This window comes from Vipera berus (genome assembly GCF_964194415.1).
Source record: "Vipera berus genome assembly, chromosome: 3".
NCBI classification, from domain to species: domain Eukaryota; kingdom Metazoa; phylum Chordata; class Lepidosauria; order Squamata; family Viperidae; genus Vipera; species Vipera berus.
In genome coordinates this window covers 54,831,353-54,856,326 of record NC_138204.1, presented here as the reverse complement: position 1 = coordinate 54,856,326, position 24,974 = coordinate 54,831,353, and the positions used below count along the sequence as shown (strand labels likewise).

At 38.5% G+C, this 24,974-nt stretch overlaps 1 protein-coding gene across 1 annotated transcript in view; it reads right to left on the bottom strand.

The window, feature by feature from the left end:
- Positions 1 to 24,974, bottom strand: part of CFAP57 (cilia and flagella associated protein 57) — a gene marked incomplete at its 5' end in the record, with an annotated part of 31,790 nt that continues 6,816 nt past the window's right edge. The window contains 18 exons of the mRNA XM_081324762.1: positions 1 to 954; positions 5,298 to 5,430; positions 5,844 to 5,987; positions 6,722 to 6,856; positions 8,760 to 8,876; positions 9,639 to 9,782; positions 10,109 to 10,267; positions 13,110 to 13,283; positions 13,877 to 14,067; positions 14,769 to 14,862; positions 14,996 to 15,151; positions 16,296 to 16,457; positions 18,314 to 18,487; positions 18,945 to 19,157; positions 20,084 to 20,197; positions 21,530 to 21,695; positions 23,419 to 23,558; positions 24,964 to 24,974. The exon at positions 24,964 to 24,974 is cut by the window's right edge and continues 142 nt beyond it. Of these exons, the coding sequence (XP_081180888.1) occupies positions 743 to 954; positions 5,298 to 5,430; positions 5,844 to 5,987; positions 6,722 to 6,856; positions 8,760 to 8,876; positions 9,639 to 9,782; positions 10,109 to 10,267; positions 13,110 to 13,283; positions 13,877 to 14,067; positions 14,769 to 14,862; positions 14,996 to 15,151; positions 16,296 to 16,457; positions 18,314 to 18,487; positions 18,945 to 19,157; positions 20,084 to 20,197; positions 21,530 to 21,695; positions 23,419 to 23,558; positions 24,964 to 24,974 (2,639 nt within the window). The 3' untranslated portion in view covers positions 1 to 742. The remainder of the gene's footprint in view (positions 955 to 5,297; positions 5,431 to 5,843; positions 5,988 to 6,721; positions 6,857 to 8,759; positions 8,877 to 9,638; positions 9,783 to 10,108; positions 10,268 to 13,109; positions 13,284 to 13,876; positions 14,068 to 14,768; positions 14,863 to 14,995; positions 15,152 to 16,295; positions 16,458 to 18,313; positions 18,488 to 18,944; positions 19,158 to 20,083; positions 20,198 to 21,529; positions 21,696 to 23,418; positions 23,559 to 24,963) is intronic.

The following is a 24,974-nucleotide window of genomic DNA, read 5'->3' as shown; positions in this document are numbered from 1 at the left end:
TTTCACTGACATCCACAGACCATAATACTCACAAGCATTTTTCAAATGTGGAGAATCAAAATCAGCACATAGGTTCTGACAGAAAGTCAAGCAATCAAAACCTAACACAGGAGGATGAAGGAAATGGCACGAACCTTTAGTTATTGTTTAAAGCGATCTCATCAATGTTATTATTCAAGTATTACCTTAGTATCTGGGTCAACGGGGAATTTATTACACCTACCGAAGAAGCTAAAGGAAGTATAACCTTAAAATAGGGACTGTGTGGGAGAACAAAAATGGCATGAAGGAAGGGAGAAGGGGAAAGAGTTGTATGAGAATGAAATAAAATTGTTCTGGACAAATAACAAACAGTAACACATTGAAAGTGTACATCCATTAGCCTGTTTCCAATAATGCCACACACAAGGGTTTTAGCTCCATTGGAGTCTGCTTTAAGTCGAAGCCAGGTGACCAATTCCCTTCCTAAAGCTCTGTGTATGCTCTCACTTGATTTTCCAGTCCTGAGACTTGAAACATATTAACAGAAGGCAGGCAAATCCAGACTAGCTTGTTTACTGTTTCTTTAACATTCTGTCTCAGTCCAAAACTAAACATGCTAAAAAGAAAAAAAGGAAGAAAAAAAAAACAGGAAAAAGCCATCCTCCAATCACACTTGGACAAGATTACAAGTGCAGAGAGCTACATTTAAGGAATGTTTAGAAATGCAGAGAGCTGCAACATGGAATTCTTTCCAGCCAGGTCAATGTGATTGCATGAAACTAATTTTGTCCATTTCCAGAATTGGGAGTTTTCCATTGGACAAAGGCCGGAGGGCGAGGGCTTTTTCTTGCCCCTGCATTTGCTCTCGAAGGCATTTGATTTCCAGTCGCTGCATTTGAATTATTCTCTCAGTTTCCTCTTCAAGATTCAAACGCAGAACGCCTGAACTTAGCTGCCGATCTGGGGAGGGACCTAGATGAAAAAAGAAGTCAAAAGTCAATAGAAGTCGTAGACATAATTATGGGGATGCTGCAAAGGTCGTAACTGTGAAAAAACAGTCATAAATCACTTTTTTCCAGTGCCGTTGCAACTTTGAACCATGACTACATGAACTGTTGTAAGTCGAGGACTAACTGTAGAGTATTTAGAAACTCAAGAGAAAATAGTGAAAAACACAGATGCTGCCATAACTAAGTGTTCATTTTTGGCATCTGGAGTGCTTGTACATGTTGCATTCCAGAATACCACTTTAAATATTCTATAGCATTAAGGTTCCAACATTAATTGGCTCTGGGAGTGCTTCCAACTGGTAACAGTGTTAAATGATATCATGTAATGTCTAAACAGGGATGTGGTGTCTCAGTGGGTTAGGACGCTGAGCTTGTCGATCAGAAGGTCGGCAGTTTGGCAGGTCGAATCCCGAGTGCCATGTACAGAGTGAGCGCCTGTTACTCGTCCCAGCTTCTGCCAACCTAGCAGTTCGAAAGCACGTAAAAATGCAAGTAGAAAAATAGGGACCACTACGGTGGGAAGGTAACAGCGTTCCGTGCGCCTTTGGCGTCTAGTCATGCCGGCCACATGACCACGGAGACATCCTCGGACAAGTGCTGGCTTTTTGGCTTTGAAACGGAGATGAGCACCGGCCCCTAGAGTCGGAAACGACTACCACGCATGTGCGGGGGAACCTTTACCTTTATCTTAATGTCTAAACACACTAGAAATGCATAGTTGCTGAAAGACTTCGGGGCTGTAGACTGTTGGGTGATCCATGATTAATAAATCCTTTTGGATAACTTAAAATGAAAGAAGAGTCTAGTCTACTAACTATCATGTTCTTACAGAACATGACAAATTGTCCTTCATGGATAAGAGCCGATTTCAGATTCTTTTCTGAAGTTGTAACTATAAAGAAAATTATTTTTTGACCAGATATCAAACCTAATATCAAACTGTTTAAACAATTTTCAAGGGTGCATCTTACTTAAGGGCGCAATTTAAGTAGTCATGGTAAAAATGATACTCTGGAGAGCAAAAGGGTTGAAGTTGAGCGCCTTCATTTTCTGCTGCAAGCGGCATTACCTTCTTGATTTATGCAAGATGTCACATCACATATCCTGAGGGGAGAAAACTGATGAAGGAGATATGAGGATAAGAAAATCAGCCTAATGGTATAGCTTTTGTCCTTCATCTACATCAGGGGTGTCAAACTCAATTTCATTGAGGGCCGCATCAGCATTGCAGTTGCCCTCAGGGGGCCGGGTGGGTGTGGCCTGGGTGGGCGTGGCCTACTGGGTGGGCGTGGCTAGAGTGCGTATGGCCTACTGGGTGGGCATGGCCAGCTGTACATCGTTCGCATCAAGGGTGCCTATGGGGGCCTGGGCAGGAGTGGGACAGATCTGAGGGTCTCTGGCAGAAGGAGGGTCTCTGGGCCAGGGCCAAGGCAGTGGGGGCCGTTCCCTCACTGTTTCCAGGATGGCTTCGCAGGCCACATGAAACCACTTCATGGGCCGGATCCGGCCCCTGGGCCTTGTGTTTGACATGTCTGATCTACATGGCCTGACTACTTGACTACAAACATAGCATCTGTTCTTAGGGCCCTGAAGAAATTCACTGGCAAAGTTAAAGAACTGGTCTACGTCACTTGCAAAGTCAGAGAAACATGTGACTGTGTTCTTTTCAAGTAGCAATGGGAGAATTACAGAAAAAGTGAGAGTAGGAAAGTAACTAAGGTTATTTGAAATCCTAAGGTCTTTTCCAATAGAACATAGAGTTGCTGTTCTCCTAAACAGGAATCAGTGTATGCTGTAAAGTAAACTGCTTCATTTTGGCCCAGACAGAGAGATCAACCCTGAAGTGGTATCTAAGTATGGCATTCATACACAAACTTTTTTTTACTCTATTGGAAACGGTAGCTCCATAAATGAAAGTAACATAGAAATTGTACCACAATGGCAGAAAGTGACCTGATTTTTAAAACTCCAAATATAGGCGTGCCTGAACTGTTTGAAAAGACATACATGTAGAATTTCCTACTAACAGTAGTTATTATTGTTGCTGTTATTTTCATTTGAGGATTCTTAGTGAAAACAGCTTGATAGGGAGGCCTGACTACTAGAAAAAGTTCATATTTTTAGATATTTGATTTTTTTAAAAGTATTTTGGGTTGATCATGGCTCATTAGAACCCTGTAGAATATTTTTTCTATAACAAGGAATTTCTTTGCAGAAAGAATTGTTCTCTTACTCTAATTTCGGGGGTGGGGGTGGGGAGAAAGTGATGGTTCTATAATTCTTCCTTCAATAAACGGGAATGGCTCAGAAGTACTGCCAAGAATCATCTTGCAAGGTCTATATAATCTTTTTAATTGATTTTAAGTTTTGTAATTGTTGTATTGTTTTTAAAAACCTTGTGAACCGCCCTGAGTCCTACGGGAGAAGGGAGGTATATAAATTGAATAAATAAATAAATAAATAAATAAATAAATAAATAAATAAATAAATAAATAACCGAACTTTTATGGGAGAATTGAAAGAGAGGGATCTGCTAAAAAGAAAAATATTTTTAATGGGACAGTTCAGGAGCTCTCTTACAGTAAGCATTCTTCCACCAGACAGAAAAATTCTTAAGCAAGTTAAGTAGGAAAATTAGCTCTGGGGATCCAGTGAAAACATTAATGTGCACTAAGATTCTAGACAGGTTCTACACACTAGACTAGAGGAAAAAGGAAACAGCTTTTTTTAATCCACAGCTATTTGAGTGCAGAGACCCCATCAGTTGCTTATTATCGCCCTCTGGTGGCCTCTAAGTCAGTACAAACTAAAAAGAAGCTACTGAAACAGATGAGTGCCCTCTGCGCCCCGCCCCCCCCCCCCCCATGAAGGTGCAATTCTCCTTTTACCATATACCCACTGTAATTTAATTCTGGTGCTTTTTTCATCTGTCCTTCCTATGGCTGAATGGAGCTTTTGCCTTGTATTGCTTGGCTTTGCAGCTCAGCCACCACTGATACAGTGGCCATGACTGTTCACTCTCACATAAGTGGTTTCATGGAAAAAACCCTTACAAAAAGAGTTGAATTATAAGAATATTGGCACAGACAAATAGGAAATAGTTGCATCTTTGATTCTCAGTCATTTTGTGTTTATTACATTTATTACATTTTGTTTCTCCAAGAAACCAGGTAAGTCATATGCTGCGTTTTCTTTATTTAAACCTTAGAGCAGACATGTCAAACTCGTGATGTCACGTGTCGTCGCGCGATGTATCGGAGCTTTTTCTCCACTGCCGGCAATGGGGTGGGCGCGGTTTCCTGATGACGCATCTGGCCCACGGGCCGGCAGTTTGACACCCCTGCCTTAGACCAAACTTTGGTTGGGCTGAGCAATAATGGTTGGCTTAGACTTCATAAGCAGAGACTTCATCTCATCTCCTTGATTGCTGGTCAAACTATCTACAGGGAGGTCCATAATAATAATAGCAACTGGCTTCAAAATGGCAGGTTTGAGTAATCAAAGCTCTGTCCCTCTTTAAAATGTGTCACACACAATATGCACAGATGAAGCAGGAGGGATTTCAATCACCCGGTTCCACATACAACTCTGAAACCAGTGAGTTGCTATGGATGCTTCTGCTCCCTACTAAATCATGCTACACTCCTCTTGGTGGTTAGAATGCTCATATATATTTAATCACAAAATTCAATGAAATTAATGTATTTATGTTTAAGCTGAGTCCTATCTACATAAAACATTACAATAAAATAATGCCAGGGGATTTAAATTAGCAATTTAAACTATTTTTTCTTTCTGCAATTCAAAAATACCTATATGATAACATCAATGAATGATGATCCAGTACAAAGATGCATTTTTTAAAGTTAGATTAGATTTTGCAGCAAATATACCTAATCTCCCTCCTCCGATTTTCTCCACAACAACAGCCCTGTGAGGTGGGTTGGGCTTAGAAAGAGTGACTGGCCCAAAGTCACTCAACTGGCTTTCATGCCTATGGTGGGACTAGAACTCAGTCTCTGGGTTTTTAGACAAGCAGGTAAACCACTACATCAAATTGATTCTCATTCCTTATTTCAGGGGTGTCAAACTGCCGGCCCGGAGGCCGGATGCATCATGCCAAAACCACGCCCACCCCACTGCCGGCAAAGAAAAAAAAGTCGCGTCACGTGACGTGGCGAGTTTGACACCCCTGCCCTGTTTCATGCCTCAGAGCCTCTAGTGAAAAGCAGCAAGAAAAAGATAGAACATTAGTTGCTGTGAAAAAAGTAGAAGAAAGTGATAGTTAAAAGAAACAGGAATCACCTGGGGGTTGTGCTCCTGGTTTCTTGTGTTTCCTAAGCAGGCTTAGACTTGACTGGAGGTCGTGGACTTGAACGCGAGTGACTTTCAGTTCTCTCCGCAATTCATTGATTTCCTTAATAAGACTTACGTTTTCCTATAGATTCAAGAACAACACAGTTTTAACTGGTACAGTTGTTGACTAGTATAGTGAGCAAGGGCTTATAGAGCCATTTAACTCACATAATGGTTCCAGGATGGCTTACAGCAATCCATAAAAACATAGCTAAAGCATATGCAAAATATCAAGCCTTAAATTTGGTGTATAGTGGAGTATAGACCTTGTGTTCTTCGCATCTGCCAGCCTGCAGAAAATACATTTAAATATATTCTTTTCCATTCCCAGTTACCTTTCATATTAATATATTCAGATATCATCACTGAGACTCAAATATATCTTCTGGGTTTGGAAATAATTAATTTCTGTTTTGAGTCTGTATACAGGACACAATGAAATTTCCCTCCATTGAAAAAAACCCTGCACTCCACTTTTTTAATCTGAGTTTGTACCTGCATAATGCGCACATAATCTGCACGATGGATCTCACTTTCTTTTACCACTTTCTTCTTCAGTGTTGCTAAGTTGTGTTCAAGATGCTCTCGCTGCCGTGTATACTCTTGATGCAAGTCTGAATCAACCCCAACAATTTCCACCTGAAGAAATACAGCTCAAACAAGTGTGTGTAAAGATCAACTTTATGACTCTCAATTATTAGGGATACATAACTGAACAGCAGGTCTGCTAGACTCCACACACAGTGCAAATTTTGGGTTCCACTGTGCAAATGTACATGACAAGAAAATAATGTACCGTATTTTTTTGTGTATAAGATGCTATTTTTTCCTGCAAACACCCTGTTCAAAAATTAGGTGCGTCTTATACAAGTGCAGCGTCTTATACACGGAAAAATAATGGTAAACTCCGCAACTCAGGGCTTGCCTGTGTGGGTTTCCATGCTGCCTGGTGCAGGTGTCAAGCCCCCGTGGGTTGCCACTAATGGGAGGGGGAGGGGGCAAGATTGTCGGCTGGCCGAACATCCGGATTTGCCAGCTCAGCTGTTTGGTGCTTCACCAAACAGCTGATCGGCGCGGAGAAACTCGCATGCCAGAGCGTCTTATACAAGGGTGCATCTTAAAGACGGAAAAATACGGTATATCAAAGAGGGTAAGCATTTAAAAAAGATCAGTCGAGAAACTTATGTAAATAACTTAATACATTAGGAGAAATTGCATATAGCTTCTCTGTCAGCAGTATATATAGGAAGAAAAACCTAATACAGTATAAATATGTTGGTATGCATGTTTTTTAAAAAAAACATTTTAAAAATATACTAACCTATCGAGGAATAAATCAGGCTACATTTATATTGATGTGCATCCTTACTCACCATATCTGCCTTCTGTACATACTTCTCATAGATATCTCTAATGGACACCTTTAGTTTCTTAGGCTCTTGGATGAGGCCTACACAGTTGTGAATATCTGTTTTAAATCTCTTGACAAGTGCTTCCATATCACGCTCCTGCAACCAAAGAAATATTTAAGGCAATATGCAGAATGTTGCTCCCTTTGATACATTTCCTTGCTGTGACCCACATAAAAGCACACATGTTGTTTTGTAAAATACATACCAATCAAATGGCACCCAGTTAAAAGGAACATGGTACATAACCAAGTAAATATTTCAGCATATCACTTTGAATTGATTAATCCTTGGACCAATTCATATAGGCTTCCACATTTAAGAATTTAGCCCAGATGAGTTACTAATTAGTAAATGATGAATAAATATGCAAACAGTGTTTATGAAAAGCATAATGTGGACAAAATATGAACGTTTGGGAGCTGTTTTTTAAAATTGTGATAATGTTCCTCATGCAAAGGTCACCTACTCAGTTGCTCATACTAGGAAACCAAAACTGATTCAACATTACCTTCTGCTCACTAGAAAAAAATGCAACTATAACAACAGAACTGTAAAGAAGGAAATTTCAAAACTCATTCACTCTCTATGTTGTTCAAACAAAGTGGTGTGTACTGATAACTTATACATTATTTTTTTAAAAAATCCGAAGGCTATTTTGTTATCTAAAGTGCATTTTACTTCATCACACAATAGGATAAAATATATAATTTATTTTATTTATTTTATTTATTGCATTTATATACCGCCCTTTCCCTGAGGACTCAGGGCGGTTTACAGGGTGTTTAAAATCAAACCATACAAAAGTTAAAAAACCAATTTAAAAAAAAATTAAACCAACCCTGTACTATTAAAAACCCCAATTAAAATAAATTTCTCCTCAGCCTGGGCCCGAGAGCTCAAAGAGCCAGGTCTTCAGGCCCCGGCGGAATGATCGGAGGTCGGGGGCAGTCCTCAGCTCCACTGGCAGCTGGTTCCAGAGGGCAGGCGCCCCCACTGAGAAGGCCCTATCCCTGGGTGTCACCCGCCGGCAATCTCTTACTGGAGGGACCCTGAGCAGACCCTCCCTGTGGGAGCGCACTGGGCGAAGGGCATTTGATGCCGGCAGCAGGTGTTCCCTCAAATACCCCGGACCCAGGCCATGTAGGGCTTTATAGGTGATAACCAGCACCTTGAATTTCACCCGGAGGGCAACCGGAAGCCAATGCAGCTCGCGGAGTAGAGGTGTTACATGGGAGTATCGGGAGACCCCCATTACAACTCGCGCGGCCGCATTCTGCACCAGTTGAAGCCTCCGAGTGGTCTTCAAGGGCAGCCCCATGTAGAGAGCGTTACAGTAGTCCAAACGGGAGGTCACAAGCGCATGAGTAACTCTGCGTAGGGCGTCTCGGTCCAGATAGGGATGCAACTGGCGCACCAGGCGAACCTGTGCAAAAGCCCCCCTGGTCACGGCTCCTATGTGATCTTCAAAATTGAGTCGTGAATCCAGGAGGACGCCCAAGTTGCAAGCCCTATCAACGGGGGGTAACACCTCACCCCCCATCATTAGAGGTGGAATAACCTGGTTAACCCGAGATGCCGATATGCACAGCCACTCAGTCTTGGCGGGATTGAGACAAAGCCTGTTTCTCCCCATCCAGACCTGAACCGCCTCCAGGCACCGGGACATCACAGCGAGGGCATCACTGGGATTGGTTCGGGGTGGAAAGAAAAAGTTGGGTATCATCATCAATGTACTTAATGAAAATGATAAATTTAGGACAAAGAAACACCCAAATGGTAAGCAAAAATTATGCAATCTTACAATGCCAAGATTTAACAGTGATACATTTGTAATACTGTCAGCACATGTAGGTGATATCTCAGATCCATCTCTCCTGGGAAAATAAAGTGTAAACATTTCATATTAACTGTAGTTGTCAGGAAGCAATTCATGAATCTCCATCATCTCCAGTCCTTGGTGTGATTCAACGAACACCTTCGTCACTCTTAATAGACTCACTTTCTGCATCTCTTTGTGCATCTCACGATCTGTGGCTCTCAGCTTTAGCCGCAGTTCAGCTATATTGAGTTCCAGTTGGGTGTTCTGTTTATGGAAATGTTCCAGCTCTCCCTCCATCTGAAGGGATGATATGAGAAGCAATAAAATATTACACAAAGTCTGTCACCTGTTAGGGGGGTGCTTTCAGACAGAAATCCCTTAATACTACCAACCAAAAGCTATTGGGCAATATCATCATATATCTATATTAATGTATAGTATGCATATATACACATAGGAAAACAAACATACACAGGCCCCATAGACAATTTATAAATTACATTAATTGATTGAATGGGTTGCCATTTTTTTTCCTAAATGTTCCTTTATTTCCTTATTGACTTTGAACATTCCTAAGTACAGTATCATTGTTCCCTTAAAATAAAATAAGCATAGTGACTGGTCTAACTGGATAAGACAATGACACTGATCTGAACAATCTGAATGAGAAAATACCAAGATGGGATTGGAGTCATTACATAAGCCATACAAGTCCTGCATCAGTACCTCAAATCTGATTTAGCCAGCTATTCTTTGAGTTAGAGGTTTGTGTGTGTAAAAGTAAAAATGTTCTAATTCAGAAACTGAACAATAAAACTGCATTTGTTTCTACATAGCTTCAATCTCTTGATAAATAAGAATAAGTAGTACTAGAGGGAGTAAGGATGTTTTTGACCTTCCTTTTGGCTTTTTTCTTCCTTTTTTATAAATACTTGTGGAAAGAAGGAAGAAATGGGGGGAAACGAAGGTTAGAAAAATGATCCATCCTGGAAAAGTAAAGAAAGCACGGCAATGCTTGACTAAAAGAGCAGGAAGTGGATGGCATTATTTATTTCTCACCTCCTGGATCTGTTCCTTCATGGCTTTGATATCATTCTCACGTGGCTCTATTTGTTTCTTCAACTCCTTAATTTTGTAATCTAATACAAATTTGAATTTCTCCAGTTCCTGATTTTTCTTTTTTAGATCATAAATTCGCTTTTCCTAAAGCAGGCAAAGCAAGAAAAAAAAGTAATTAAGAAGCAATAAGGACATTTCAGATTTTTATCAGGTAAAAGCAGTCCATTGTGATTTGAACAAGGACATTGTAGAAGAAAGGTGCTCACAAATCAGAAATATTTGAGGAACTATAAAGAATTTAGAGCAATGCCCCTTAGAATGGGAAGTCTTGATCCTAAACAAAACTTTTCTTCATTTTGAGGACTAATTCTGTATGAGGACTACTGAGGATTATTTTATGTGAGGATCAACATAGTAAAGAGATGTTGGGATGTGATAGCAGCTGAGATAAAACTATCCAGTCAACTTACTTTATCTTGGATGGTCTCATCTCTTTCTTGAATCTCTCTCTTCAGCCCCAGAATGTCCTTCTCTAAAGCCTTAATAATCCCTTGCAGCTTTTGCTGCTCCAACTTCATTGTCTCAATATCACTGCATCGCTCCTCAATCTCTTTTTGGAGACTATTAAACTGTTGGGGAAAAAAAGCGTTATCTTTCAAGCTGAAAACAATGAGTCAGTGTTTCCTGCAGTACTGTTAACAGCATCAAAATAATCATTTGCAACAATCAGTTGAAATTATATCAAACTGGACATCTTCATATCCTTTTAGAAAGCTATTGCGCTAAAAATCATACTGTACTCAAAAACATTCTCAAGGTACTTGGGTGATTTCATATAAAAAGTGAGATTTAAACAATCTTATGGAAATAATTACTTTAAAATGTAAATTGTCATAGTTTTTAAAAAAGCCCATGTAGGAAAAAAACCCCAAGACAAATAAGAAATTCAGGTTCCTCCTTCTGTCAGCAAACTCAGATTTAAGATAGATCATTCTGGTATGCTAACTTGGCATTCCCATTTGAGTCTAACTTCAGGAATATTTTTCTAGAGATTGATAGAATGTAAAATTTTATATTTTGCTGTACATTTTTCCTGACAGCAATTTCCCAAGAGATTATTTAACCTTTGGAGAACAGCAGGATTCCAGTTTACCTTAATGGTTTGTAAAAACTAGTATGTAATCGAAGACTAGGAGAGAAAAGCAATTTGGAGTAATATGTCCTCAAAATACTGACAATACTCATGTGTAAACTTCATTTTACTTCCTCAGTGAATTCATCAACCTGACTGAATGAGAGCTATAAGTTTTAGATTTAAGATAAGACATGAGTCGTAATAGGCCTAGTAATTATTGTGATTTTTACTGACTCTTCTTTCAGCATGTTTTTATTATAAATATTTCAACAGGTGCTTGAATCTTAAGAGTTATGGTGTTGTTTTAAATATTTTATTGTTTTGTTGTTGTTGTTAGCTGCGAAGTCATGTCCGACCCATCACGACCCCATGGACAACGTTCCTCCAGGCCTTCCTGTCCTCTACCATCTTCAGAAGTCTATTTAAGCTCAGGCCTACTGCTTCAGTGACTCCATCCAGCCACCTCATTCTCTGTCGTCCCCTTCTTCTATTGCCCTCAATCTTTCCCAGCATTAGGCTCTTCTCCAGTGAGTCCTTCCTTCTCATTAGGTGGCCAAAGTATTTGAGTTTCAACTTCAGGATCTGGCCTTCTAAAGAGCAGTCAGGGTTGATCTCCTCTAGGACTGACCGGTTTGATCACCTTGCAGTCCAAGGGACTCGCAGGAGTCTTCTCCAGCACCATAGTTCAAAGACTTTGGCATAGTCAATGAAGCAGAAGTAGATGTTTTTCTGGAACTCCCTAGCTTTCTCCATGATCCAGCGTATGTTGGCAATTTGATCTCTAGTTCCTCTGCCTCTTCGAAATCCTGCCTGTACTTCTGGTAGTTCTCGATCCACATACTGCTGGAGTCTAGCTTGTAGGATTTTAAGCATAACTTTACTAGCATGTGAAATGAGTGCAATGGTGCAATAGTTTGAACATTCTTTGGCACTGCCTTTCTTTGGAATTGGAATGTAAACCGATCTTTTCCAATCCTGTGGCCACTGTTGAGTTTTCCAAATTTGCTGGCAAATTGAGTGTAGCACTTTTACTGCATCGTCTTTTAAGATTTTGAATAGCTTAGCTGGAATACTCTCACCTCCACTAGCTTTGTTGTTGCTCAGCTTTTCTAAGGCCCACTTCACTTCACATTCTAGGATGTCTGGCTCGAGGTCAGTGACCACCTCATCGTGGTTATCAGGGACATTAAGCTCATTCTTGTATAGTTCTTCTGTGTAATTTTGCCACCTTTCTTAATCTCTTCTGCCTCTGTTAGGTCCCTGCCATTTTGGTTCTTTATCATGCCCATTTTTGCATGAAACGTTCCCTTCATCTCTCCAATTTTCTTGAAGAGATCTCTGGTCCTCCCTATTCTATTGTTTTTTTCTATTTCTTTGCACTGTTCATTTAAGAAGGCATTCTTATCTCTTCTAGCTATTCTCTGGAATTCTGCATTCAATTGGGCGTATCTTTCTTTTTCTCCCTTGCCTTTCACTTCCCTCCTTTCCTCAGCTATTTGCAAAGCTTCCTCAGACAGCCATTTTGCTTTCTTGCATTTCTTTTTCTTTGGGATGGTTTTGGTTGCTACCTGTTGTACAATGTCGCGAACCTCTGTCCATAGTTCTTCAGGCACTCTGTCTATCAGATCTAATTCCTTAAATCTATTTGTCACCTCTACTGTATATTCAACAGGGATATGATTTAATTCATACCTGAGTGGACTAGGGCTTTTCCCTACTTTCTTCAGTTTAAGCCTAAACTTTGCAATGAGAAGCTCATGGTCTGAGCCACAGTCAGCTCCTAGTCTTGTTTTTACTGACTGTATAGAACTTCTCCATCTTTGGCTGCAGAGCATATAGTCAATCTGATTTCTGTGTTGACCGTCTGGTGATGTCCATGTGTAGAGCCGTCTCTTGGGTTGTTGGAAAAGAGTGTTTTCTATGACCATCGTATTCTCTTGACAAAATTCCATCAGCCTGTGCCCTGCTTCATTTTGTACTCCAAGGCCAAACTTGCCTGTTATTCTGGTTACCTTTTGGCTTCCTACTTTAGCATTCCAATCCCCCATGATGATAAGGACATCCTTTTTTGGTGTTAGTTCTATAAGGTGCTGTAGGGCTTCATAAAACCGGTCAATTTCATCCTCTTCAGCACCAGTGGTTGGGGCATAGACTTGGACTACTGCGATATTGATATTGATTGCTTTATTTAGTCTTAAATAATTTATTCATGTTGTATGTTAATATCTTGAGTGGCAAGTTAGCAAACAGTGTGCTTGCTGTTGATTTTAAATGCACACATACACACAGGCTCAAAAAGTACAAAAAAAAAAAAGAACAGAAAACACCCAGCAGACCTTCTTCCTCATGATTCCTGTTTCCCCCTTTAATCGCAGATTGGATTCCCTTTCTTCTCGAAGCCGTCTCTCATATTTAATTTTTATATCCTGAATTTCTCTATCCTCATCTTCTTCAATTTGCTTCTTAGTTTCCTCAAATTCCCTAAGTTGCTGTCGAGCATCATCTTGAGCCTGTTAGGAGAATAAAAAGAATAAGTGATGGGAAGAAAGAACCTAGACAAAACATCATGGGAAACAAATGAAGTCTTAAGAGTGGCCTAGAAAAGACAAAATCCTGACAAATATAGGCTACAGTGGTATTTTTCTAGATGTACGATTGGAAACAACTGAAAATATTTTAAATTAGTATTTTAAGGTGCTGATTGGCATCCTTTTCCCAATGCTTACAAGCCACTGGTTTTAAAAAATGAATATTTATAAGTCAGAACCTAATTTGAGGATATCTATTTGTGAGAACTCTTATAAATATATATTTGTACGAGTTTTATACCACTCCAATCAACCAAAACTGTGCAGTTGACAATAAAACCACACATTAAATAGTACATAAATAAAATAATGAAGTGATTTGGTAATGACTTTAAGTATCTCTGTGGCTTGTATGCTCACTGCCTTTCTCTCATTCTCAAAATAATTCAAGAATACAGATTTACATTTCCATGAGGTCATACAAAATTATGCCAAAATTAGCTAGGAATATGGGACCTTAAAATGTGTGTTGTACTTGCTTCAGTTGTTTTAAAAAGAAAAAAAAATAGCCATACCTCTTCTAGTAAAGTTACTTTCTCAAGCAGCTTTGCTTCATAATATTCTGTCAGTTCCTCAAGTGCTTGGCTCTTGTTCTCTTCCATTTCATGAATTTGTTTCTCATACTCTTCCTGCATTCTTTGGGATTTCATTTGCAATTCCTGGTACTTTTCATATTCCAGCAGCAGCTTTTGATTATTGCCAGATTCTAAACACCAGAGTAATTTTTTTTAAAAAAATGCAATTTAAAAATAGCACTATAAAGTAAAGAATGTCCTGCCCTTTACAAATTAATAATGAAAGGGCATTTTTAGTACTGCATCCAGTATCTTTTAGAACTTATCTTTGTAAACTCTATATTCCTACATTTTACACTATTTCTAAATCACTATTAGCTTTCAACTCCATTTCTGGCAACTTTATGTCTACATAAAACTTTCCTATTCAGGTTTTTTTTTGTTTCTTTCAAGCTAAGATCAGAAATGAAAGTGACAATCCATTCCCTATGCAGAAAATGAGGACAGGAATGATATTAGATGATTCCTAGGTAAATGTTTAGGTGCTTCAAGCTAAATGGCTATTACAGAAACTGCATAAATGTTAACAATCAGGGCAGGGAAGAAGGACAAAATAAAACTTTAAATGTGAGTGATTTTCAGGAACAGATGCTTTGAACGTATTTTTTAAAAAATCTGTCAGCTTGTTATGCCATGTGCAGGGACCCCCCTTCATTATTAGAGAAACCAAGAAAGTTATAAAAATAAATGAAAAATGAAATCAACTCCAATTACTTGTTTGACAGGACAGAGTTTAAACCCAAAAGATGTGCTTGTGTTACCTAAACATAAAATGGTTATCTTTTGTTATAAAGACTGAAACTTTCACTCAGTTATATCAGATTCTCCTAACCTAAATCTTGCACTTCTCTTGATTGTTTCTCTATTAATTCTGATAGTTGCTCTTGGTGTTGTATTTCCTGTTTTTCTTTTTCTGCTTGCAGAACCTGAAATATAGGTAGATAACATTTGCATCTGAAATTTATTGACAACTTTTAATTTATTTAACTGATTGTATGATTGGAAACAGAGTAATGCAACAATACAGAGAGAGAGATGCAATTGATATTTGAGCCACACCTGGTTTTTAGTTTTCAGTGATTCCATTTCCTGGATGAATTTCTCAGTTAATTCTTTTATTTTTTCATTATAATTCATGTCCTTGAGTCGAAGCTGATATTCATTTTCCATCTTTAGTTCTTCTACCCGTGTTTTTAGTTCTAGCATGACCTGAGTCTGTAGGATAAGAAATTGTAAAACTGTTAGTAAAAAAAATCAATGTGTAAATATTTAAATATATACATGGACATTAAAAAAAATGATTGTGCATATTATCTATCATAAATATAACTGGTTTCCTATATTAATAGTGTGATCCTATATTATTATCCTGAATGTTAAAGGGACTAGCAATCCAGAAATATGTCACAAACTAGCACGGCAGAGTATCCTTAAAGGCTTTGAAAAAGACATTTGTTTACAAAGCTTAAAATGTAGGCAGTGATTTTTCCTGTGACACTTAATGGAAATTAGACTTTGAAAAGTAGGCTACAAACAGGATTGACACTTTTGAATTCTGGGATTGGAGAAAACACTTGAAAATACCATCAAAGCAATCAACCCAGAATTCTCCCTTGAGGCACAGATGATCAGGCTCAGATTATCCTAGTGTGGACACATGCAAAGAACTAACTTTTGGAGAAGTCTATAATACAGTACTGGGAAAGATGGAAAGAAAGAGAAGAAAAAAATGACAAGCAGCAATGTGGATGGACTCAATTATAATGGTGTTGTCTGTGCTGTTTGTAGATATGAAAGATCAGATTGGGAACAGATCCTCCTGTAGAAAATCTATGTGGTCATTAAGAGCTGACACCAACTTGACGGCTCATCATTATCACATTACTATCTTGTTGCTAAGGAGTATTGCAACTTGCTGTTAATATATGGATTAATAGTGCAATCTTTAGAGGTCCTATTGAAATTTGCTATATATGCTTCCAGGTTAATATGAATATGATCTAGTTACATATATACATACAGTTTTTTATGGATTCCTGAAAAACTATGAATCAAGATAGCATATGTTTTTTCCAATTGCACAAATATAGGCAAAAATAAACCTGTGTTTTCTCTAATACCTAAAATCATTTCCTAAAATCATGCGTCAGTATGGCTGAGGAGCTATGCTTTAAGTCATCAATGCCTAAATCTTACACGATAGACTCCATTTTAACTTCTACTATTTTTCTGCTATGGTTCAGAGTGCTGCTTATTGACTAACATTTGTTGATTCTCAGATTTATGATCATCTAAACATTTCCACTGGGAAATACATATAATAATGATTCTCAAATCAGTCCCTTGCAGTTATACTGACCTTCTCTTCCATGTCTGTTCTAGTAATCAACACTTCATCAGAATATGGTACTTCTCTCTCCCTTTTCAATCCCCGTCCTTCTTTGTCATATACTTTCCAGATAATTATACAACCATCTTCTGCAGATGTTAACAAAAACTGATCATCAGATGTTATGGATATCTGTAGAAGTTTAAAAAAGAAGCATCCTTAACTGTGAGAGACAGCACTGTTAAAGAGTGAGTGATTAAAAGGAAAAGCAGACAATAGTGATAATAAAGATGTCCCTGTTGGATTCATAAGGGCTGCTATGAAAAATGATAGGAATGGTGGTTTTCTACCTACTTATTTTCTTACTTCTGAATGGCTTTTCCATTGCAAGTAAGAACATAAAACAAGAATAATCACTGAATGTCTTCTTGCACTTCTAGAATCTTGTGCATCTTTTATATAATGAAATTCATGAGCTCTAGATGTAAAGAAAGCTTAAGCAACTTACTGTCAGCTAAGTCTGTTTTTAAAAATTTATATTCACCAGAAATAACTGCTGCTGACTCAGTCTGGAAGTCTGCGGTGCCATGTGTACATTCGATTTTAAAAGGTATATTCTATCACATTCAATGTGGCCTTAAAAAGTAAGACTGTATTATTCATGTTTAATCTTGACTTTCTCAGATATAATAACACCACATTATTATCATTGTGATCACTGACATCTGGATTCACACAGTGTTCTAATGCTATCATCATTTCCAAATCCCCAAGAAAAATACTGTTAGTCTAGTTGCATAATGTGGACATGAACTGCCGTATAAATGCAATGGCAATAGTGTGATAATGAAGAAAGCACAGAACAAATATTTATTCTCACAGAATAAAACTAGCTTTTTCCTATTATTTATCAAAGTTTTATTGTACTTTCTAAAAATAAAAACCATCTGCACTTAGGCTCTTCCTTTACTATCAAGCAATATTCATTACACCAACATTTCCTCTCATTGCTCAATATGCACAGCACAAAGTTCTTCCTTTTCTTAAAATGCATTTCATATTAATTAGGATTTTTTCCTCACTCTAGCCAGCTTCACCTCACCCATTCTTGGCCGTTTGTCACTCTAATTTCTATCGCTTCTCATGACAAGCAAAAAAGTGGAATATAAATCAGATCAAATCAAACCAATGCATCAATTTTGCAAACAAGACAAACAAACAGGTTCATGATATTTATACTGCATATACCAGGGGTGTCAAACTCAATTTCATTGAGGGCTGCATCAGCATTGTGGTTGCCCTCAGGGGGCCGGGTGGGTATGGTCTGGGTGGGCGTGGCCTACTGGGTGGGTGTGGCTAGAGTGTGTATGGCCTACTGGGTGGGCGTGGCCAGCTCTACATCATTCACATCAAGGGTGCCTATGGGGGCCTGGGCAGGAGTGGGACAGATCTGAGGGTCTCTGGCAGAAGGAGGGTCTCTGGGCCAGGGCCAAGGCAGTGGGGGCCGTTCCCTCACTGTTTCCAGGATGGCTTCGCGGGCCGCATGAAACCACTTTGCGGGCTGGACTGGGCCTTGGGTTTGACATGTCTGGCATATACAGATGCTGAAACCTATTAATGCAGTCTGCTAAAATACCGGTTTCTTTCTTGCATTCTCCATATAAATGAGATCAGTATGGAGAGTAGTAATAATGCCAATTGTAGATTCATATTCACACTCCCCTCTTCATTACTACAGACCTCTGTGGTGTAATACTGTTAAAATATGTTGATATAATACATAGATGTACCCCAGCTCCACTCCTAGAGCACCCCAGCTGATTTTCTTAGTTGTGGGTCCTTCTAAGAAAATTGAAGAACTTTCTGAACCTCCCTTAAAACCCCCAATGCAGAAGAAAACCCAATACAAAACAAGCTCTTGGACTTCTTGGGAAAGCAAACCAATTTACGTAGAGGCCCAACCACCTTCTGTTACTTAAAATGGAAAAAGAAAAAAAAAGAAAAATCCCAGAAAAGCTCAGGCAGTCAAGGTAATGCAGAGACTTTACCTTGGTGACTGAACCTGCGTGAGCCTGATACTCATTGAATTCCTTGTGTACAGGTAATGGATATTTCATGGACCGGATGGTCCCAGCAGAGGTTCCAGTGAATACCATCCGCCCATTATGAGCTATCGCAATGCAAGTGTAGGTAACGTCAAAAGAGGGCACTTCTCTCAGTATCTGAAACATACATAACATTCCTTCTAAGACTTAACGGCTTTTGTTAATTGTAATTTGTAGATGTTTCTATATGCAGTAATTCACAAAGATTTATTCAGAACAGGATTCGCTTTACCCCAACCATATCCACCACAGTGAAAGCCTCATACTTGCTTTCGTTCCCACCCCTCTCACCCCCCCCATCTGTGTGAAAAGACTGCGCTACCTCCAGTATAGATTTTTAGGAGGAAGAATCTATGGTACCAGAAATTGATTTAAATAACTGGATTGCCAGTTATGCAAACCAGCACCACTGAATAGTCTCAACTACACCAAGTTATGTATATGAGGTTATTTCAGGGATGACCCTAACTTCAACAAGATACAATTTCACTATTCTCTACATACAATCTATGCATGCAGTGTGTGTGTGTGTGTGTTTGTGTGTGTGTATGTATGTATGCATGTAATGGCTCACCGAAGAATCACAAATCTCCTTGATAGAATGATCAGAACCAACAGCGAAGATCACTTTTGCATCAGGTGTTATTGCTACTCCACTATAGCTGCAAGACTTGAGCACGCATTCTGATTCTCTTTTGCCATTCTGGAGATTCCATTCATATACTGCTCCATCTGTGCCACAGGATACCAGTTTATAATCATCCATGCTCCACACAACTGACCGCACCTGGGATGGCATGGGGAAAGGGAAAAGCAAGAGGATGGGGATGCATAACATTCAGGCTTCTGCTTTATATCATTCCCATTTATGTATGTCACTGTTCATTCTGTTTTTAGGCTAGAATCATCTAGCTTAGGAGAAAGTCTGATGGGAACACAGCAGGTCAGGATAAAGATGATCTGCCTTTTATGTGAAAAGCCAAGGTTGCGCTATAAAAGTGCTATGGGAGCCCAAACAAAAGCCTTGCTTAATTTGATTTCCATTTAAATGTATTTACAATTAAGCAGCTAATATTACTTTTCGGTCATTCCCTTCTGTCACACCGAACATTACAATATGAAATCACATTTTGGAGGGCTCAGAGAGGTTACACTGAACATTTTGGAAGGTGCCTTGTGCCTTGCAGAGGGCACTTCCGCTGTAATCCAGATCTAGTGTTAGGGAGCTCTAGGCTTCACAATTGTCGTATAAATAATTATTTATGACGACAAAGCACTGTTCTCAGTGAAATTTACGTGATCCATGTTTAATTTGACATATACGTGCATTTCTATTTATGTTATTTGGTTTGGTCTGATAATGTTTTTCGCAATGTTCATATCTAAGTTTATCCTGTATACAGGATAAACTGTATTCCTCCTCCTGCAGGGTTCTTGTCTGAAACAGAAGAGGCACTGAAGGATCAAGCCCAGGAGGAACTTGGAAAGAAACTTACACATTCCAGGGGAAGGAGGAGCCAGCCCAAATAGTTTAAAGGAAATACATTAGCTGCTATTGAACAACTGGAAAAGTCTCTTTCCCCTCCTCCCTGATTATAAAGGGAAAAGGTTTATGGAAGTTCATACTCTTCACTTCCCACTTGGAGACAGGTTCCTCTTTGTCTGTGTGCATTTAACTTACATTTTACCTACCTTGTAGATCTAATCACTGACCTTGCCATTGTGTCCTTTCAAATTTATGACATTGTCGAAACTTATGGCAGAGTAAATGTGAATCACATTTCCATTAACTGCTGCAAACAGATGACCACCTGTACTGAAGGCACACTGAAGAAAGAAGCAGGAGACTATGAGAATCAGTAATATACACATAATATATGGTATGCAGAAAGCAACATCCAGTAATCCTGTACCCCTTGGATTGCCAGATTGAGCTATTCTTTCGGTGTTCCACAACAAGAAATTTTGTTCAAAAAGCTAAATTGTGTCTAGGAACATAAAAAAAATGTATTCAGAGTTCTTATAAAACCTGTCAAAGAAATGATCTATAAATTAACTTTTCGACACATTAAATATTCAGTATAATTTAGCATCCCACAAGCGCTTTCAAAACAGAACTTTTGAGTTCAGGACCCTATTCAAATTAGTAGAAGGGTTACCCACAGCTGCAAGGCTTTCCAAGCTTAATATACATTATCCTTAATTAGCTATACCATGGCAAACCCTAATCAAATCAAAGCTTACTCTCTCACTAAGGATTTGGCTATGATTTTGAGCACTTTTTCAAAGAAAAAAAAGTTATCTAAAGCCTTCCTTCTTGTCAGAAGATATTGACTGGGTTTACATTTCACATTGAGCCATACTGTAAATTGCTCGCATTGGGTTGCAATGAAATATTGCACAAAGTATCGTGGCTTGTAAAACTACTGTTATATAACTGCATGATGGGTGAATCCAGTTACTATGGTCTCTTATCAATGTATAAAGAAAGGCATGCTTAAGCATAGTGTATGCAATAAACCAATAACTTGTGTGCTCTGAGTATCTGAATTCCAGGACTAACTTATTCTTTTGGCGCCAAAATATTTTCCTATAATCATTCAAGTATGATGAGAGGCAGTTTGGTCTAGTAGTTAAGGCACTAGGCTAGAAAGTGGGAGACCATGCGTTTAAGTCATGAAAGCCAGCTGAATGACTTTGGGCCAGTCACTTTCTCTCAAACCAACCCACTTTACAGGGTTGTTGTTATGGGGAAAACAGGAGAAGGAAGGAATGTTGGATATGTTTGGCACTTTACGTTATTTGTATATTTTTTAAAAAAGGATACAAAGAAACAAAATATTGTCTGTCCAAGTTGTCACATGAGCCAGCACCTGCTCCATAATGACTAATTAGTAAGTAGTCTATCTTCTAGCACACTAGAACTAAAATCATAATAACAACAGAAAATTGGACATCAGGGATACTTGAACTATTTTCCCTGAATGTTTTGTATTTTAGAATGCAGACAAGTAGTTTGCAAATCCAAACTATACAGTACACATTGCGGTTTAACAAGTTGGCCTCATTTCAGTCGGCTTACAAACTTTTCTCCATGATCCTGCTTTTGCATATTTTCCACACACGTTTCTATAACAGTACCTTTCCCTAAACCCTTACCTCTCGGCATCCTCGTACAGTGAAGTCCTTAAAAGTTCGGATGTCATCAATAAGTAAATTCATCAGTCGAAGTTTGTCAGCAAAACCAACCAAAACATACAGACCACCAGGATGAAAAGCAAGCGCATAGGCCTCTTCTTGGTACTCTTTATATAGGTCGAGTGTGCTGTAGCAGGATCAGCCATGGCAATTAATGTACAACAGTTAAAAAAAAAACAACAACAACCCTAGAGCTGGTGCTATTCTTGGCCATATTTTATGATGAAATACTGGGAAAACCAAAAAGAAGGGCCACAGGGTCAAAGACTAAACTAGCCAATCCAGCGCATGTAAAGAAGGTAGCAAAAATAACATCACCATGAAAGAAGCAATTCAGTACATCTGAGGGTGTCATGCAGTCGTAAAACTGATTGTTTAGAGAAAGGTTAAAGTTCTGTCCCTGAAACTAGCTCAGTTTTTCCCCCATTTATATTTGATTTTCCATTTATATTTTAATTAACTGGCACATTTAGAACTGCCATTACTATGTCTGACAAAAGTGATATACAGTAATTTAACAATAGATTCCATCTAATTGTTAAATTACCATGCATTGGTAGGCTTGACAGGAGGCACCGTTGCCTTATACCCCCCCCCGGGGGTGAGATTTTAACTGGCTCCTTTGTTATCTTGTGCTGTGTCAGAAGACTTACGAACGTTTTCAGAATAATATGGAATATAACATAGGTATTATGAAACATTAAGTGGGAATGGTCAGCTCTTTGAACAAATTCTTTCCATGAGCAAAAAATTAGAAACCAAGCTAACCCAATATTTTACACAATAGCTTTGAATATTTTTATAACATTCTATTTGTTTTATCTGACAAATACCAAAAGTTATTTGTATTGCTTTTTCTAATTTGGACAGCTCAAAATACTATATGGATTTTTGCCCAGATTTAAAACCATTATACAGATAATAATCTTTTCCTAAGCTACCATCATAAAATTAAACATAGGGCCAATGATCCATTTCTACCACAACCACATTATTGTAATGGGATCTTGATTTCAGAACTACACAATCATAGGGCTGGAAGAGACCTTGGAGGTCTTCTAGTCCAACCCCCTGCTCAAGCAGGAGACCCTATACAGGTAGTTCTTGACTTACAACAGTTTGTTTAGTGACTGTCCAAAGTTACAACAGCATTAAAAAAATGACTTATGACCATTTTTCACACGATCATTGCAGCATCCCTATGGTCACGTCATCAAAATTCAGATGCTTGGCAAGTGACTTATATTTATGACAGTTGTAGTGTCTCAAGATCATGTGATCACCTTTTGCAACCTTCTTACAAGCGAAGTCAATGGGCAAGTCTGATTCACTTAACAACCAAGTTACTAACTTAACAACTGCAGTGATTCACTTAGCAACTGTGGGAAGAAAGGTCATAAAATGCAAACTCGCTTAACAAATATCTCGTGCAGCAACCTAAATTTTGGACTCAATTGTGGTCATGAGCTGAGGACTATCTGTACTATTCCAGACCAACCTTTCTCATTTTTCTCATCTTCTCATTTCTCATCTTTTTTCATCTTCTAATCTTTCCTACTACTTTCTCCTATTGGTATCTTATGATTTATCACTTGTTGTTTGTATCTTATGATTAATGATTGTAACTATGATTTATTACCTATGACCTATCACTTTGTTGTTTTACTGTACACTGAGAGCTTACGCATCGGAGACAAATTCCTTGTGTGTCCAGTCACACTTCAGAATTCTATTCTAAAAAATGGCTCTCCAATCCTAGCAGGTACATGCAACTTTCATTTGTTCTATTATATTGCTCACTTAGATGGTCAAATGACACATGTAGTAAGCAAGAAACCATGCCTCCTTACTTTGTTTCATAATTCCAGATACGGACAGATTTGTCCAGCGAACATGTAGCAACAAGTGGTTTGCGAATGCAGGTATCCAAGCCAGTAACAGCAGAAGAGTGTATTGGGAAGTTCAGGTATTCAAAATGAGCCATCTCTCCCTATGACAGATCATATGTGTTATCGAACAAATACTTGTATGATAATCTAACACTAAATCTACCAAATATTCTCAATTTTTTTATTTTTTATTTTAATCCCATTTATATCCCGCCCTTCTCCGAAGACTCAGGGCGGCTTACAATTTAAGCACAATATAGCCTTCATTCTATGTATATGCCTGCTTATTAGGGCTTTCGCCCCCCCCCCCAAGTGGCATTATTACAAAGTCAGCTTATTCTCCCCAATGGGAGAATAAAAGGATTAATTATACACCAGATCTACCAGAAAAAAATGTGCAATGACCTTAAGCTTTTCATTATCAACAAAAAGGAGAACATAAGGAGATTATTGCAATGTGCTTCAGCAGATAGCTAAAACTATACAGAATCAAATCTTGATGGGGCACCTCTGGGAAATACCAGGATTTGTGCTACGAAGGAAGTAAACATCCTTCAAAAAAATAATAATAATCCGAATGCCAAACCATTTCTACCCTTTTGCCAAGAAAACTGCAAGGGCATGTTCATAAAATCACCAGGTTGACTCGGAGACTTTACATATTTATACTGTACATATATCTACACAATTTACCCTCAAGTAGTTTAGCTAGAAGCAACCACTTCTAAAATAGCTGCATGTTTTAAGCAGATGAAATTACTCAAAATGAAAAGAAAAAATATCCAAGCAGTTTTAAAAGGAATCCTAATACAGTTTCAAGCAGAAAATATATTTCGCAATAACCCTCCAATTGGAAAAGTCATGGATACCTGCCAATCTGTTCTTTTATTGGAAAGCTGTCACTCTTAAACTGGAGTCTATTAAGAGTGGATAACTCCAGCTCAAAATGTTTAGGACTTTAAAGACAAGAACTAGCAAGTTACCGGTAAGCTGAATTCAGAAATAAAATGCAGGTGTATGATCAAAACAATATGCCCCAATTTCTGGACTGTAAAGAGCTATTTTTATTCTTTTACTGCCAATTACCTGAATTTCTGATCTTTTTTAAAAGCAGTGTCTCTTGCCCTACTCATTCCATATTAAGGAGTGATTGGTGGATATTTTCCTGCAAACTAGTAATACTAGTGGGGTGGGAGGGAAATCTGTGGAGGCTACTTTAATGTGCCCAGAACATTGTAATTATATTTGTTGGTACAATACCTGTAACAGGATAGGGACCTTTAGTGGGGATAGCAAATTTTCTGCTGACTGAAAGTGTATTATAACTCAACTATGAGGATGTGATGCACGCCTATTAAAAGTGTTTTCTGCATTGCAGAAATTCATTTTTAAATGTTGCCTGTGCAGTACCTCTTTTTATTGTTTGGAGTGAACTTATTATTTATTTATACTTATATTTCTAAACCTCTTGACTCCCTAAGAGAGAGAGACTCTGAGATAACTTACTTTAGTTAATT